The 18,186-nt window shown below is 41.9% G+C and overlaps 1 protein-coding gene across 1 annotated transcript in view; it reads left to right on the plus strand.

Annotated features, from left to right (window-relative positions):
- ERC1 (ELKS/RAB6-interacting/CAST family member 1) overlaps window positions 1-18,186 on the plus strand; it is a 580,149-nt gene that overhangs the window by 503,154 nt on the left and 58,809 nt on the right. The window contains exon 19 of the mRNA XM_011931005.1: window positions 17,655-17,843. Within this exon, the coding sequence (XP_011786395.1) occupies window positions 17,655-17,843 (189 nt within the window). The remainder of the gene's footprint in view (window positions 1-17,654; window positions 17,844-18,186) is intronic.

The following is an 18,186-nucleotide window of genomic DNA, read 5'->3' on the forward strand; positions in this document are numbered from 1 at the left end:
TGGTCTCGAACTCCTGACCTCAGGTGATCCACCCGCCTCAACCTCCCAAAGTGCTGGGATTACAGATGTGAGCCACTGCGCCCAGCCTTTAGACATTCTTTACAAGTAAGTTAGAGGAATGTCAATAAGAGCAGGCTGTAGTCGTTCACTAACGTTGGAAGATACCAGATTTCTGGATTTTTAGGGTTAGTCTCTCTCCTTAAACATTAATATTCCCTAGAACTCAATTACTTTTGGATAACTTGCAGAAATTCCCAGAATTCTGGGATCTTTGCTCTAGACTATACAGCTTTTGCCAAATTTAGTCCACAACTATATTATATGTTTTGTGGACTACAGTAGTTCATCTAATGTGGTATAGTAATGCATACTGTTTCAGATTTGAAAGCTCTGCCAACATTATCATATCAATGTAATGCTCTTTTATTTCCTAATTCTACCCCAGTTTTTCTTACCATGTTCTGTCTTTGTACCTCTAAATTCAATGTATCACTCTTTTTTCTTCATAATTTAGCGTGGTTTGTGACTGGGCCACATTCCATCTTCCACTTTTTTCGTAAAACCATTTTTTCTCCATGTAAGTTTCAGAACCATTGGGATTCCTTCAAAACAGCTGTGTCTGCCCTCCTTCTAGTGGCCCCCTAGAACGTTTATGTCTGGAGAGCTGCAATGCCTGGGACACTATAGGCAGGTTTATATACTTTTTTTTTTTTGGAAACGGTGTTTTGCTATGTCGCCCAGGCTAGAGTGCAGTGGCATTCTCTCAACTCACTGGAACCTCCGCCTCTGGGGTTTAAGCGGTTCTCCTCCCTCAGCCTCCTCAGTAGCTGGGATTACAGGCAGCCACCACCACGCCCAGCTTTTTTTTTTTTTTTTTTGTATTTTTAGTGGAGATAGGGTTTCACGATCTTGGCCAGGCTGGTCTTGAACTCCTGACCTCATGATCCACCCCCCACCTCGGCCTCCCAAGGTGCTGGGATTACAGGTGTGAGCCATCGTGCCCAACCACTTTATTCTTAACTAGGATTTCTCTGATAACTGGACACCAGCCTGGAAGTGTCTCAGACCTGCTTTCACGTACTCTTTGTGTTCTTAAATCCCAGACAGACCCTTCCAGAACTAGATGACCATCAAAAACATACTCAATTCCATTTTCCCATTCCGGAAGCAGACAAGAAAGAAGTAGGTCTCACCATATCTCCTAGATTTATAACGTGTGCTCTCTACCTGGCAGACAGTACACATACTGTGTAAATCACTACTGGGGGCCTTCTTTGTGTGAAACCTGGGTGCCTCCATACATATCAGAACTTTTACATAAGGAAGTTGGTTTGGAAGAGAGATTTGTAGTCAACAGTAACTACTTGGAAAATAGAAAACAAAAAGGATCGCATAATCCTATCACCCCAGTGCAATCTCAGTTTATGTTTTGATGTATCACAGATCAACATTACTATTTCTCTTATGTGGTGGTGTCATAATTGTGATACATGACGACAGTGCAAGTATAAATTTCCTATCTTCTTTTTTTTAATATATTGCATCCCACCTATAAAACTGGCAAAATATATTTTCTTTTGCTTCCCCTACAGGGCAGTTGTATTATTTTGAGGGCCTTTTAACTTGGTGATAAAGAGTATGCTTTGCCCTAAGACCTAATCTGAATCCAGTGTGGTGGCTGTGTAACTGCCCACAAGTCACTTAACTTCTTCTCTACGCATCAGATTCCTCATTTGTTAAATGGCAGTCGTAAAACCTATACCAAAGGTTATGGTGAGAGTTCCATATAATAATGTAGTCAGTGCACTCAGCCCTTTGCCTGACATATAGGACGTGCTCACTAAATGACAGCAAGGGTGACGTTGAGGCAGAGACCTCTTAGGCTACATGAGTGCATTGTAAGTAATTTGGGATAGAACCTTTTACTTAATATATTTTAATACATCATTTATAGTGTTTCATAGGTAGATCCTGCATTTCTGTGATTTCTGTTGAGTGATTTAAGGTGGCATTGTCCTGTGACTCACTCGATTTATTTCTTAGAGTGAAAATTATATAGCATTTGAAGCATCTCTGGAACATATGCACTCAGATCTGTGGGTTCATGTCTTAATGATTATGGGCATTTTACTAATGAGGAAGAGCTGTCTTGCCTTATTTGTGGCATTATTTGTGATTTAAACATTCTTCCTGGACAACAAAATATCTTTGTACTTTGTACGAAATAAAACTCTTCATGTACTACTTTTTCCCACACAGTCATCTGTAAATGTGGGGACCCGACAGGGCTCAATAAATATTTATTAAATGAAAACATTGATGAGTTTTGCCCTGAAGAAAAGTTGCATGTTTGTTATTTACAGTTTTATGCAGTGTGGTAGCTCTTTTTAATCTTCCGGTTTCTCCCTACACCCTAATAGGTTCTCCTATAATTTGATTCCATTCATGTGTATTAGTGTCCCAGGCTGATCTTAGCTCCAGTCAATACCTAGTGTGCTTTCTAGAATGTTATATCATTAAGTTCATTACTCACCGCCCTCAGCCCATGATTTGACCTTTTTGAATACCAGTTTTGGAAGACGGGCCTAACACTTGCGTATTATATCACATTTTGATTTTATAGAGTTATGTTGTGCAGGATATGATTCAACTCACATTTTATCTGAAGTATTAAACAGCAGACTCGTTACAATAGGACTCTGCAGTACTGCTTTCATTAACTTGTCCTCAGCGCCCTGCTAATTTGTTACTTTCTATACACAGTCTCTGTCTTCGGGATTACTATCTGTTTTGGGTTAAAGGAATATTTTCTTAGACACAAAACTGCATTATCAACCAAAACAAAAGAGCTTTCCTCCCTCATGTGTCTTCCTTCTTCTTCCTGGTACTAGGACGACGAGGCTAAAGTTTCCAGCTGGATCTGGCTTGGCATCTCTGGGATAAATTAAATGAGCACACTTGATTGAGGTGTAGCTGGACTGTATCACTGGCTTCCTATTATGCTAGGAGATCAAAGCAGAGCACAAATAGAGGCTTGGTCTATAAAATACTCAAAACAGATGGCTGCTTCTTTTTGGTGAAAATTCAGGTTTTAAGGCAAAACACTTGTTAGCAAAACTTCGTTTCTTTTCATTGAAAGATAGTCACTACTGAACACATATCACTGTTTCTTCCTGAATTTCACGACTAGGATCACAAACTTTTTGTTGGAGGGGGATTTGGCAAACCTAGAAATTAGGTATTAGATTGTCTGGGTTTTCATGTGAATATGGAGTAAGTTATTAAAATTTTGCTGTTGGTATTCTGGAATCAAATGAAAGCATCTTACATTTGGTCACGTAATCATTTTGTTGTTGGGTCACTATTTAAAAATCCAGTATTCATATTGTTATCTCTTCTGAGAACTGAACCAGGATGTTTATCTCTGATTTCATGTTTTAACTGAAAAGTACATTCTCCACACTCCTGTATCATTTACATCTGAGTCCTCAAGTTCATGTGGAATAATTCCATGTGATAAGAAACTTTTATTATTTTGGTTTAAAACTGAAATGAGAAATAAGATTAATTCAAAATATTTTGGGGACATCTACCATGTGCCTAACACTGCATTAGGTACATGGTAAAAAATAAAAAATACATGTTTCAAGACATTGAAACAAATGCTGAATGATGGATTTTCTCCAACAGAGAAAAATTATGTAAGATGTAATAGAAAAACCCAGGTCTCCAAAGAGATTTAGGGGTTCACAGAGAAGGTGACACTTGAGCTAACTCTTGAAGGAGCAATAGGCATTTGCCAGGCAGATATAATTTTAGATAAAGACATTTACAAAGATATAGAAGCATAAACAGCACAACAAATTTAGTATATTCTTGATAGCTCATTATAGATCATAGTTAGGGTACGTATCAGTTATCTGTTGCAACATTACACATTACCCCAAAGTCTGGCACATAAAACAACAATAAATGATTTTTATCTCAATGGTTTCTGTGTGTCAGGAATTCAGCAGCGTCTTAGCTAAGTAGTTCTTACTTGGGGTCTCTCGTGGGACCGCAGTTATCTAAAACCTTCCCTGGGGATAGAACAGCCAATTCCAGGATTGCTCACCCACAGTTTGTGCTACCTGTTGGAAGGAACCTTCAGTTCCTTGCCATATGGAACCTCTCCATAGGGCTGCTAGATGTGGTGACGTTGAGTCCAGCTTCACCCAAAATGAGTGATCCAAGAGATGAGAGCCAGAAGGAAGCCACAATGCCTTTTATGACCTGGAATCATAAATTATACAACATCACTTCGGCCACATTCTGTTCCTTAGAAGTGAGTCACTAAGTCCATCCCACACTGAGCAGGGTATTAGGGCTTAGGCATCACTTTTTGAAAAGATGAATGCTAAATAATTTTAAAGCTTTTTTTTTTTTTTTTTTGCAACAGAGTCTCGCTCTGTCGCCCAGGCTGGAGTGCAGTGGCTTGATCTCGGCTGCCTGCAACCTCTGCCTCCCGGGTTCAAGCGATTCTCCTGCTTCAGCCTCCCAAGTATCTGGGATTACAGACACCTGCCACCACACCCAGCTAATTTTTTTGTAGTTTTAGTAGAGGCAGGGTTTCACCATGTTGGCCAGGCTAGTCTCAAACTCCTGACCTCAAGAGATTCACCTGCCTTGGCCTCCCAAAGTGCTGGGATTACAGGCATGAGCCACCACACCCAGCCTCAGGTTTGTTTTTTCAGTTACTACGGGATATCAGAGAGGGAGAAACAAGCCATTAGGTGGTTGCAGTCAGCAGCAGGTGGATTGTGAAGACCTTAGCATGCCACTGCAATCTGTAGAGGATGGACAGGTGGAGAGGGAGGTACACGGGGCAGAGTGCTGGAAACAGGATTGTGAAGACCTTAGCATGCCACTGCAATCTGTAGAGGATGGACAGGTGGAGAGGGAGGTACATGGGGCAGAATGCTGGAAACAGGATTGTGAAGACCTTAGCATGCCACTGCAGTCTGCAGAGGATGGACAGGTGGAGAGGGAGGTACACGGGGCAGAGTGCTGGAAACAGGACAGCCAGTTCAGAGCTTGCTACTTTGTCCTGGAGAGTGATACTGAGGGGCTGAATGGGTGCAGTGATAGAAGAGTTTAGAAGTGAGAATATGTTTATTATCAGGAAGCTCTGGTTCTTCTAGGAAATGTCCCAAATGGTTTCCAGTCCCTCTTGGTTTAGAAAATAGAGAACACCATTTGAATGCCCAGTTATAATTCAGAAAGGTATCTTGTCTACAGGAACTACTCAGGTAAAAGCAATGAAATAAAGCCTGAAAGTTCTCTAACTGCTCCAGGGGAGAACCACGAGCTGTGATGAACTGATACTCACTGAGAACTTAGCTCCTGGTCATCTTTACAGATCAAGTCACCTCTCAGGATTTTGAATTTTTCATTTAGAAAGTTAGGCAGGGGGACGGGGGCAGATGTCTCTAAAATTCCTTCCATCTTTTGTATTCTGTACTCAAAATGAGTACAGGATGCTGTTTGGATCCAATTAGTGTTTTAGACTTGTCTAACCTTGAGAACATTTGACTCAATAGAAACATTTAACCTGTTCACAGATATTTAATTCAGGTTGTATCAGTGTCAAGGAATTTTTAACTGAGTGTTTTCTGGAGCTGAAACTGAGTTAACTTAGTATCTTGATTAATTTATACATGTAGTTGAAAATGTTCAGCTTTTTAAATTTTCTTATCCTCTGGAATCATTTTAATTAGTATCAGTTCTTTTTCATATTTAAATTGTATAATGATTTTATTTATCAGAGTGTTTACATAGATTTTACTAATTATAACTTCCTATAACTGTCAGTTTTCATTTTATGCCTGTCGCCAAATCCAGTTTTCCTTTTAGCCAGTGTTTTATTTTGTGTTAATATTATTCATGATACAAGTAATTTTCATTGTGAATGGATTTTTTAAGGTAGTAATTATTATTCCTTTTTAAAATAATACATTAGAAAATTATAAGAATTTCCTCTTTAGTATTATATTTACCCTGTTGTCTGAGATTGGTCTATTATGGAAATTGGCAAACATTTTTTAATGGTCCAGATAGTAAATAGTATATAGTTACACTTTTGGTTTTTGTTTGTTCTTGAGACAGGGAATGCAGTGATGCAATCACAGTTCACTGCAGCCTCAACCTCCTGCCGAGTCTCAAGCAGTCCTCTTACCTCAGCCTCCTGAGTAACCGGGACTATTGGCATGCACCACCTTACCCTGCTAATTTTTTAAACTTTTTGTAGAGATGAGTCTCTCAGTTTTGCCCAGGCAGGTCTTGAACTCCTGAGCTCAAGCAGTCCTCCCACCTCGACCTCCCAAAGTGCTGGGGTAGCATTTACTTACGCTTTGCAAACTGTGTGCTTCCTGCCAGAACAGTTCAACTCTGCTGCTATAGTGTGAATGCACCCACAAGCAACATGTAAATGAATGACTGTGGCCATGAACTAATCAATTTTAGACACTGAAATCTCATGTTCATATAAAAACCATTCTTAGTTGATGGGCTGTACAAAAACAGGCAGTGCTGAATTTGGTTCATGGACTGTAGTGTTGTGATGCTTGTCTAGTTCTTGTTGTGTCTCTCATCATTTTACATGCCTTCCCTAGCCATCCACAATCCTTGGTGAGGCCGCGCACATGTGGTGGCATTAAAATGCCCTCAGGGTGAGGATGTCAGGTAGTTACCAAGAATAACTTGTCTTTACGTGTACTGTAATCCTCACAAGGATGGGCATGATTACTCCCATGTTACAGATGACAAAACAGGTTATTGGAAATAATAGTAGTGAATAATTATTGAAGAAGTTCACTACGTGGCAGGCACAGTGATTATGACAACCCCATTAATATACTGTTACCAAACCAACTTGTTCCAGGTCTCCTACCTAGAGTGTCACAGACCCTGGAATCAATCCATGCAGCGTGTGTCCAGAGCCCATGCTCTTCACCGCTGGGCCACTCTGTGTGTGATTCTGCTCTGTTGTACAGAACTATCAATACAGTGCAAAGATGTCATAGCACATAAGCGATACACATCTGTCTCTAGTGAGGGTAGCCTCTGGGCCAAAAAACAAAAACCAAAAAAACCTTTTCCACCCCAGTCTCTGAAACGGAACACCCAGTCATGAACATGGTGCTACCAGCCAACCGCCTGCCTCCTCCTGGCTGTACAGTGTTTGAACGGCCATAGCCACAGGAGCCACATTGCCTTCCCTGGTACTAAAGGATGGACTGCCGTGTCGGCACCCAGTGTGGTACTGTAAGGTGCTGTGATGCCACCGCATCTGCTGCCAAAGAAATGTTTAGGTCGATGCAATTCTTAGTTAAGATTATAAGATACAGAGGATCACCTAAATTAATTTAATTCCAGGCTAATTAAAAAATTTCGGCCGGGCACGGTGGCTCAAGCGTGTAATCCCAGCACTTTGGGAGGCCGAGACGGGCGGATCCCGAGGTCAGGAGATCGAGACCATCCTGGCTAACACGGTGAAACCCCGTCTCTACTAAAAATACAAAAAAAAAAACTAGCCGGGCGAGGTGGCGGGCGCCTGTAGTCCCAGCTACTCCGGAGGCTGAGGCAGGAGAATGGCGGGAACCCGGGAGGCGGAGCCTGCAGTGAGCTGAGATCCGGCCACTGCACTCCAGCCCGGGCGACAGAGCGAGACTCCGTCTCAAAAAAAAAAAAAAAATTTCATACAGGAAGTAACTGACGTGAGAGCAGATAAGGGCAAGCATCCAGGCAAACAGCTGTGCTTTCCTGGAAGGTACAAGTTGTAATTGCTCTAAGAGATGGCAGGGGTAGCAGTCCTAGTTCAGAGGAGCCTGGCTCCAGCCAATCAGACATTTCGTAGCTATATGCACGTGTATGTTTTAAATAGCATGTTAACCTGATGCTTTATTCTGGTGTACAGAAATACATGATCATTGAGACAGAATGTGTTAATGAAATCAGGGGGAGCTGAAAACCTTCACGTACGTAGAATGTACCGCACTGAACTCACAGGTAGTCGGAGGCACACACATCTGCCTTAGAATGACTTTGCAGTATTCCTTGAAATGCTGCATCTGGGAAATGGTGTGTGGATGGTTTGCTAGCTAGAGGATGGTTTATTAATTAGAAATGTATCTGACCAATAGCATGAGATCTTACTGCTTAAATGAACAAGATGGCAGAGACTTTACTCCCTCTGAATGGTCCAACAAAGGCTTTCTGTTTCCTGTCAGCAGTAGCATCTCATGCAAGAAGACTACAGTTGCTGAAGCCCACAAGGCAACTTGAGTATGGAGAATTTCTCAAAATTGTATGTTGTGTATATTTGGGCCGACTGCTTAAAGCATGAAGAGCGCTTTTCCTACCGTTAAAGTAGGAATTGCTGTGTCTGTGCTATCAAAAGTATACTCCCCAAGGCTGAGGCTGCAGTGAGCTGTGATCACACCACTGTGATCACACCATATATATATCTATATATATATATATATATGGATACTCGCTGGTAGGAGAACCAGGGAAAAGCAGCTACAAATAAGAGCAGATTAACATGGTGCAGAAAAGGCATGTTCTGCTTGCTCTTATCCCTTTTCTTTGCTTGATTTCTAGAGTTAGATTTTATCATTTCACTCTTTATTCTGTTTCCTATTTTCTAAACACCCATAATATATTAGATTATCTGATTATATCAAAAACGTGGTCTGCATCCTCTGGATTTCCTCACTAAAATTGGTTGTGGCTTCCTTTGTGCAGTAGCTTTTTTTATGAGTACTAAAAGGTGGCACTGGTATGAGAGTCTGGGAGATTAAAAAATAGATATGTGAAGATTCTATACAAGCTTAACTTTTTCCTTTTTCTTTTTTACTATCAAGTCACTTTACAGCTAAACTAGGAGCCTGCTTACTCTCTTTTGACTCACGTAGTTACCTGTGCTTCAGTCTCGATGTATATACCACGTACCCCTTGGAACTTCCTTCTGTGGCCTGCCTGCACCCCCCTTTTTCACTTCCTGGTACTCTGCTGTTCCCCTGTATCAGTCAGTTCTGTCAAATGCTGGGGTTTGTTCTTTCTGCCCATTTCACTTCCCATTTTCCAGTGGGGCTGCCCCGCTTTGCCACTGCCCTTCAGAATTGATCTCCAGTCCCTGCTTAGTAATCCTGTGTTTGGAGTAGAGGGCAACAGAGCACATGGGTCCTTCTTCCAGAGACAGGTGATATATATGCCCAAAGGGTCATCTGACTGGAGATCCTTAGGCTAATTCTGGTCCAGGTTGTTTAATCTTGAACTCTCCTGGCTGTTCACTTAAAACATCAGCCACCATTTGTAGTATCTCTGGTATTTGCCATGCTGAGCCTCTTTTGTCTTAGTCAATTGTATATCTTCAAATAATAAAGCTTTGCTTAAGCATCCACAACTATTAATATCGAAGTGGTGATGACCATCAGAGTTTGTGTTGTGCTGTGCAGTTTAACGTTCTGAGAGAGAATAATTCAATGACTGCATGGGAGGTTTTATTCTCAAATAAAGGAAGTTGGTAGAGAAAGCCGTCTTTCTCATGTTTGTTTTTCCCAAATCTTTTTTTCCACCCAAAGTCTGGATTACTGTCAAGGTGAAAGGGGTGATGTCTGGAAATCATTAATCCATGGGATCTGTTCATGGTATATAAAATTTTCAGAAAGAATTTGCCTTTTAAAGATGATTTCCTGATTGACTATAGCAGATATAAGTCCAGGAAGTACAACTCTGTCAGAGCAGCCAAGGTCCTTATTAGCTTCTCAGATGTATGAGATTTTTTAGTGCATGTGTGGAGTGGAAGCAAAGATTCTTCCTGTGGGCAGGTCAGAAGGAGAGAGGGGAGGTAGGAGAAGAAAGGAAGAGAATAGTAATATACAGAAACAAACCAAAGCTGCTGGAGTTGGGGGAGGCAGGTATGTACCCATGGCTTTCCTGGAAGTAGCAGCTGTCCCCCTGAAAAACCAGCTTTGTTTTAGTTTATAGTTCTGAGAGGAAGAAGCTAAGGAGGCACACCCTTAGTCCCTTCTGTCCTGGAACTGCTTTCATTCTTGAAGTGCTCTTTTTTAATATTAAGAAACATTTCCTCATCCTCTTGGTGATACAAAGTTCTTGGGCCACTATTTTCAGAGAAAACTAAGCTGAAAATATTGGCTGAGGGCCGTGTTGCTCAGATCTCTCCTGCCATGTGGACTTTGTGCCCCCATGCATTCTTAAACACCAAATCACAACCATTTCTCACCTGTTAAAGTGAGAAACAGTTTTCTGGCTGTTTCCAATGTTAACATTAACAGATCAGATTTGTTTCTTTTTTTTTTTTTTTTTTTTTTTTGAGACGGAGTCTCGCTGTCTCCCAGGCTGGAGTGCAGTAGTGCAATCTCGGCTTATTGTAAGCTCCGCCTCCCGGGTTCACGCCATTCTCCTGCCTCAGCCTCCCTAGTAACTGGGACTACAGGCACCCGCCAGCACGCCTGGCTAATTTTTTGTATTTTTAGTAGAGACGGGGTTTCAATGTGTTAGCCAGGATGGTCTCGATCTCCTGACCTCGTGATCTGCCTGCCTCAGCCCACCAAAGTGCTGGGATTACAGGCGTGAGCCACCGCGCCTGGCCCAGATCAGATATCTGTATGTGACTTGCCTTTCTCCAATGGAGAGGTGCCCATTTCTGATATTTACACACAGCTACAGATATATTTATAGTTTCCCTTGGATTTCAGGTGATAGCTAACTCTTCTTCCCTGCCACCTGTGCCCTCTTCGACCATGTTCTTATTAGGCACTCTAATAAGAAGCCACGTCTACCACAGGCTCCAGACACATAATGAGACCCTCAGTGGCTATAGCCTATCTGTGGGCACTCGGCAGGAGACTTATATCTGCAGAGTCTGTTGTGTTCAGTTTGACACTAGAGTTCAAATAATAAGGTGACTAATGGCAAACTGTCTCTGCCTACTCCCCCAACCCTTGCATGTACAGGCAGGTGGACACACACACATGCCTTCTTAACCTGACCTTGAGATAACTACCACTCACAGAAGAGCCTTTGTACAGAGAAGCCATCAAATCTCATAGTGACTAGACAGTCATCCTTGGCTCTTTTGTGTAGTCTTGTGGACTGAGGAGCCTGTAATGTGTTCCTCATCATTTCAGTTCACGTCTTGGTTATGTTGTTCCTTGTTGATTGAGAGCTGTCAAGGTCAGGAGGTCCCTCTCGTTTGCCCTGGGTAACTCCACTTGCTTTTCCCCTCCACTCCCAATGCCATAGGAGAGAAAGGAGAAAATAAAATGTGAGCACGTGAGGCACCAGGCCTCAGAGGGCCAGGATAGAGTGTGAGTTATCAGTTTCAATGTTTACATGTTCATGCAGGCATGCAGGGAGTTAAAAGCCACCGTTTTTCCCTGTGACCAACTGCCTAACTAGCTTTTCCTTTGAAATCCAGCGTCAGTCCTTGTTGGACTGGCCTGCCCCAAAAGTATGACTCGCTTCTCCCTCTTTTGCCTTGTGTTTCTTCCACATTCCTAGATGTTTGCCCCTAGTGTCTCATTCATAAATCTGTAGCCCTGGAACTGTCATGTACAGTAGGGAAGCCATTCAGATATATATATATATATGCACTTATATTTAACTCTTCCGTTTTTCACTAAAACACAATGAGTGATTTGTTGTGGGCAGCCAGGCCTCAAGCCGAGAACTGAATTGAAAATGTTTTCTCATCTTTGTTAACTCTTAACAGCAAGAAAGAATTTTGGAACACATTTCTGCTCCTGGAATTTCTGAGTGCAGCAGTAAGTGGCTTTCTGAGTGGCGTTCTTGACTTGATTCTGGTTATCTCGTTGACTTTTAGCAGCCATCCTTTCAGGGTGCATACTGTATGTACCCTTGATTGGTTGGCTTGTAATAATAGCTTCTGTGCCTCCCAGTAGCATTCTTTTCACTTTTCACCCCTTTTCTATGTGCTGTGCTCATCTGTATATACATGTTAGCCCACCTGGTGATGAATGACCTGGTGGTTTTAATGTATCTTACAAGTTTCCAAGTACTAAAGCAAGTATAGAGAAGCCTACAGTCTTGACATCCTTTGTAGCACATGAAGAGATACATAGATATACTCAGCCAGAAATGTCCTTCCCTCACTAGTAGGCAAGCCCCTAACAGTCTGTTCCCTATGCACATCCCTTAGATTTCTTTTGAGTAGAATTTTTTATAATGCGTAAGGCAAAAGAGATTTTAACTGAATGAAGATTGAATAGGCAGAATGCGGTTAGCAGCTCTGTAGTTGAGATTTCAAGATTTATTTTATTCTGAACACTGTTCCACATCTCCTTACAGCTTTGAGGACATAATGTTTTCTCTTCATACCTGAGTCCAGAAATAAAGGCTGTTTCGTTGTGTTTTGTTTGCTAGAGTGGTAATGCATGCTTAAAAAAAATTGGCAACAGCTTTGTGAGTTGTAAAACGAAGAAGAAATGATCGTTTGTTTTTTTCAAAAGTGATTCTCACGTTTCTTTGCATTTCAAAACCTATAGTCTTTTGTGGTTTTCATAGGCACACTTACACTTTGTCAGACCATAAAACCCTTTAAATCTGAAACCTCTGGAGAGAGTTTCTACTTTTAGAACCAGATATTTCTATTAGTAGTGAGATTTCTTTTTTTTTTTTTTTTTTTTGAGACGGAGTCTTGCTCTGTCGCCCGGCCTGGAGTGCCGTGGCCGGATCTCAGCTCACTGCAGGCTCCGCCTCCTGGATTTACGCCATTCTCCTGCCTCAGCCTCCCAACTAGCTGGGACTACAGGTGCCCGCCACCTCGCCCGGCTAGTTTTTTGTATTTTTTAGTAGAGACGGGGTTTCACCGTGTTAGCCAGGATGGTCTCGATCTCCTGACCTCGTGATCCGCCCGTCTCGGCCTCCCAAAGTGCTGGGATTACAGGCTTGAGCCACCGCACCCGGCCAGTAGTGAGATTTCTGATTAACATTCATTCATCTCAGTGACCTAGTGGTCCCTGGACCTGAACTCAGTGGTAACTGAATTATATGATTTTGTGAACTCTATTCTTTCACAAAATAGCTGTGTTTAAATAAGAACATAACACATTGCTCCAAACCTTTGTGATAAGGCTTGACATACTATCCTTCATTTTCCTGACCCTGAAGTACATTATTGACTAAGAAGATGTCTTAGTTATTGAGGATAAAGACTTTGAGGCAGAATTAATGAATTTTATTTTCTTGCATCTTTTACTTTTCAGAGTTTAGCTCTCAGCTGGGGCCTCTGGATAAGAATGCCATTGTAAGATGATAATTTTTATGGAAAGTTAATCTGTTATTCTAGGATTTTCTTAACGTAGTCTGTGTTGAGAGACAGCAGTGCAGTGATAGTCCAACAAGAAATCAAAACTACCACTAACATTTATGCGGTTAATATATGGACAGTTGAACCTGCCTCTGAAGGCTTCAGCAGGTAAAAAGAACAGAAAGATTTTGTAGCCACTTCAGGGCTCTGAGCTAACCACAGAAGAATCCTAGTAGATATAAAAATAATTTGCCAGGGCCGGGTGCGGTGGCTCAAGCCTGTAATCCCAGCACTTTGGGAGGCCGAGACGGGCGGATCACGAGGTCAGGAGATCGAGACCATCCTGACTAACATGGTGAAACCCAGTCTCTACTAAAAAATACAAAAAACTAGCCGGGCGACGTGGCGGGCGCCTGTAGTCCCAGCTGCTTGGGAGGCTGAGGCAGGAGAATGGCGTAAACCCGGGAGGCGGAGCTTGCAGTGAGCTGAGACCCGGCCACTGCACTGCAGCCTGGGCAGCAGAGCGAGACTCCGTCTCAAAAAATAATAATAATAATAATAATAATTTGCCAGGAAGACAGTAAGTGATCAATAATGTTAGCTTTAAAAAAAATGGTGTCTTAAAAAAGGATGAGTTTGCGTCCTTTGTAGGGACATGGATGCAGCTGGAAACCATCATTCTTAGCAAACTATCACAAGAAGAGAAAACCAAACACCACATGTTCTCACTCATAGGTGGGAACTGAACAATGAGATCACTTGGACTCGGGAAGGGGAACATCACACACTGGGGCCTATCATGGGGAGGGGGGAGGGGGGAGGGATTGCATTGGGGAGTTATACCTGATATAAATGATGAATTGATGGGTGCTGACGAGTTGATGGGTGCAGCACACCAACATGGCACAAGTATACATATGTAACAAACCTGCACGCTATGCACATGTACCCTAGAACTTAAAGTATAAAAAAAAAAAAAAAAGGGTTTTTAACCAAAAAAAAAAAAAAAAAATGGCGTCTTTCGGGCTGGGTGCAGTGGCTCATGCCTGTAATCCTAGCACTTTGGGTGGGAAGCTAGGCGGGAGGGTCACATGAGCCCAGGAGTTAAAGACCAGCCTAAGCAATACTGTGAGACCCTTTCTCTACAATAAATTTTAAAAATTAGCCAGGTATGGTGGTGCATGTGTCTAGTCCCAGCTACTTTGTGGGCTAAGATAGGAGAACCGCTGAGCCCAGGTGGCTGAGGCGTCAGTGAGCTGTGATTGCACCACTGCACTCCAGTTTGGGTGACAAAGCGAGACCTTGTCGCAATTTAAAAAAAAATTATTATAAAAAATGGCATCTTTCAAAGGACAAAATATTAGTACCCCACGAGAAAACACCTTAAGCCCCAAATAACATTCAGTAGCTATTTGTCTAGTCTTTATGAGGAGGCTGTATTACACCTCTCAAGGTGAGTTCTTAGAGCAACTCTCTGGCACAGAAACAGTTGAGTGGGAAGAGAAAAACCTATTGGACAGAAGTTTCACTCTGCACATTTCATCCAGGTATTGAAGTCACGTGGCTCAAGAAAGTGTGTTTCGATCTCGTAGATAAATAAGTTGCAGAAACGGAATGCTGTAGAATCTTCTGTTACTATTTGTATTGAATGATACAGGAACAGCTTAACTGTCTTCCTAAAGACCATTAGTTATCTAACCTCACTTAAGTGGAAACTGGGTTAAAATAAACACCTTTGGAAGATCACTGGTCTTGTCACTATGCCATCAAATGCTGGCCTCTGAAACCTGTTTGAGAATCTACTACATAAACAATAAATTATTATAAGATGAAACAAAGCTCCTAGTACTTAACCAAAAATGTCTCATCCCTTTTTCTAATTTAAATTTCCTCAACAATTATGTAAATGTAGCATTGGGGCCATAATGACGTTTTGGCATCATATTTGGTACAAGCAAATAATTGTGACAAGTTCACTTTTTAACTTCTTTTTTTCCTAGTGCAGAAAAGTATATTTAACTGTAGTTCAGCATACCTGTACAACCAATTTGGCCTGACCACATATCTGATGATTTTTAGTAGGACTCCTTGCCAATGTGTTGAGGTCGTATGTGGAAAAAAGTTACAACTTATGGGAAATGTCCTTCTTCCCTGTTGAGATTAGGCAGTGGCAGTTCTACCTTGTGGGAAACAGTTTCTTTTCTGAGTGGACTGCTCAAATTAGATAGGGAGAAAAAGGAAGAGATAACGGCATTTCCCACGTGATTGACCTAGTTCATGTGTTCCGAGAGGCTTGAGTAGTTTTTTTCTGGACAGATTTGGGGACTCTGCTAGCTGGGCAGTTTCATATGCTTTCACGAAGTAAGCTCTATAGTTTTGTTTTTAAGACATTTCCGTTTGACAGGGGAAGAAAGAAATAGACACTCTAGTCATTGCATAGAGTGGGGTTTGTTTGTTTTGTTTTGGAGTAAAGGTTTGTATTTTTATTGATATATCGTATTTGTACATATTTTGGAAGTATATGTGGTGTTTTGATACCTCTATACAATGTAAATGATCAAATCAGAGTAATCCATCACCTCAGCCTTTATTTTTTCTTTGTAAAATGAGTTTTTATCCTGGATAAACCATTTAGAATTTCATTCTTTTTAAAATTTTTTTTCTTTTTCTTTTTTTTTTTTGAGACGGAGTCTCGCTCTGTCGCCCAGGCTGGAGTGCAGTGGCGCAATCTCGGTTCACTGCAAGCTCCACCTCCCAGGTTCACGCCATTCTCCTGCCTCGGCTTCCCAAGTAGCTGGGACTACAGGCGCCCGCTACCACACCCAGCTAATTTTTTGTGTTTTTAGTGGAGACAGGGTTTCACCGTGTTAACCAGGATGGTCTCGATCTCCTGAACTTGTGATCCGCCCTCCTCGGCCCCCAAAGTGCTGGCATTACAGGCGTGAGCCACCGCACCCGGCCACATGATTACTTCTTGGTGGAAGTGTATGCAGTTGTCTTATTTCCTTTATATTTTTCTTTTTTTCCCCCACATTTTTTGGAGTAAAGTGTATATTGTTTTTATAATAAAAACATTAAACTTTATTTGCTTAAAAAACTCTTGTTTAAAAAGAAAGAAAGGAAGGTGGTAGGAGCAGTCCTCTGAGGGGGTCCGAGGAGGGATCGGTGTTACTGCAGAAAGTAATACCAGACCCTGCTTCTGTTGACTTGATCATTGAGCTCCCAATTCATTCGTTAAGCCAGAGGTGTCCTGTTCCTGAAAGTTGCCAGGCTGGTGACATGCAACAGGTGTAGACCTCTGCTGTATGAGCCCTGGGAGCACGCTGAGAACCGCCAGCATTTTGGCAGTGCTTCACAGTGCTCACAGCTGCTGTGTGTCAGGCAGGTGCTGCTGTAATGCTTCAGTGTTCTGTGACGTGAGATCTGGCCCCACTCTCTTCCTGAACACTCCAGGCTTTGACCAACTACCAAATACCTGGCCAGACTATTGTCACGAGAGCAGTCAAATGAAGTCCTGGGGCAGGAGTCATCCGTCATTCAGTGTGCTTCCAGAAGGAATCAAAGGAGTCGCTGTTCAAGCAGGGGAAAGAAAGGAGAAAAGAAAAAAACGTAGAGCAAGTCTGTTACTTAAGAACAACACAGAACCAATGTTACAACCAAGAAACTTAGAGTCCCTGGCTGTGAGTCAGGTGCTTGGTGTTATATAAGGATTTATCAGTCACTGTTTCAGAAGAATATCGGATAACCTCTGTGAAATGAACTGAGGGGAGCATAAGCCAGGATGAGGCAGAATTCGTTATGAGTTCCCTCATCACATCTCTCGGCCAAGAAAAACATGCACTTTCTCCAGAGACAGGATTTTTCTTCCATTCCAGGAGGTGGAGGAACACTTGATGTATATGTAGTCCAGGCTTTCAGATGAGCAGCTTTCACTAGCAGTTTTTTGTAATCTACTCATAAATAAGTGAAAAGAGAAATTGTGAGGTAACTGGAGTCTTTCTGTATCAGGAATAGCATCTCTGCAAAAACGAGTTAGTCCTGTGCTTAATCCCTGCCTCACTACAGGGCTATCCGTCTGGTGTGGATATATTAAGCCAGCATTCTCTTCCTGCCTCCCAGAAGGGTGGCTGGGTGTGACAGCGTAAATGTGTGACAGTATGTGAAAATGTTTCTGTAATCCTGAAGATTTCTGTAGTGATTAGAAGAGCTTTAGTCTTTGGTCAATTTTCTTTGACTTGGGAGGCATAAAGAATATTTGAACCTCTCGTTTCAGACTGACCTTGACTTTTCTCATTTTTTTTTTTTTTTTTTTTTGCCTCAGATCATCCAGCCCCTCTTAGAACTTGACCAAAATAGAAGTAAATTAAAGTTGTACATTGGACACCTGACAGCCCTCTGCCATGACCGAGACCCCCTGATCCTCCGTGGACTCACTCCACCAGCTTCCTATAACTTGGACGATGACCAGGCGGCTTGGGAGAATGAGCTGCAGAAGATGACCCGGGGACAGGTGAGCTTCTCACTCACACACTGAAAAGAGCCTGTGAAAATCCGGTTGCTGTGTAGGTTGATGCAGTGGGAGCTACCTTGGGGAATTCCATGTTTAGATTCAAGATTTTGGGGTGGGGAGGGGTTTCCAGATATCATTTTTTAACTGATTTTTAATTGATTTTTTACTGTTTTATTTTTTTAAATTCACAAATTAAAAATGTATATTTCTCATGTACAACATGTAATTTTGACATGTGTGTACATTGTGGAATGGCTAAATAGAGCTAATTTACATACGCATTCCTCACATACTTTCCGTGTGTGTATGTGTGTGTGTGTGTGTGTGTGTGTGTATGTGTGTG

Source organism: Colobus angolensis, unplaced genomic scaffold (genome assembly GCF_000951035.1).
Source record: "Colobus angolensis palliatus isolate OR3802 unplaced genomic scaffold, Cang.pa_1.0 Scaffold89, whole genome shotgun sequence".
In the NCBI taxonomy this organism is placed as follows: domain Eukaryota; kingdom Metazoa; phylum Chordata; class Mammalia; order Primates; family Cercopithecidae; genus Colobus; species Colobus angolensis.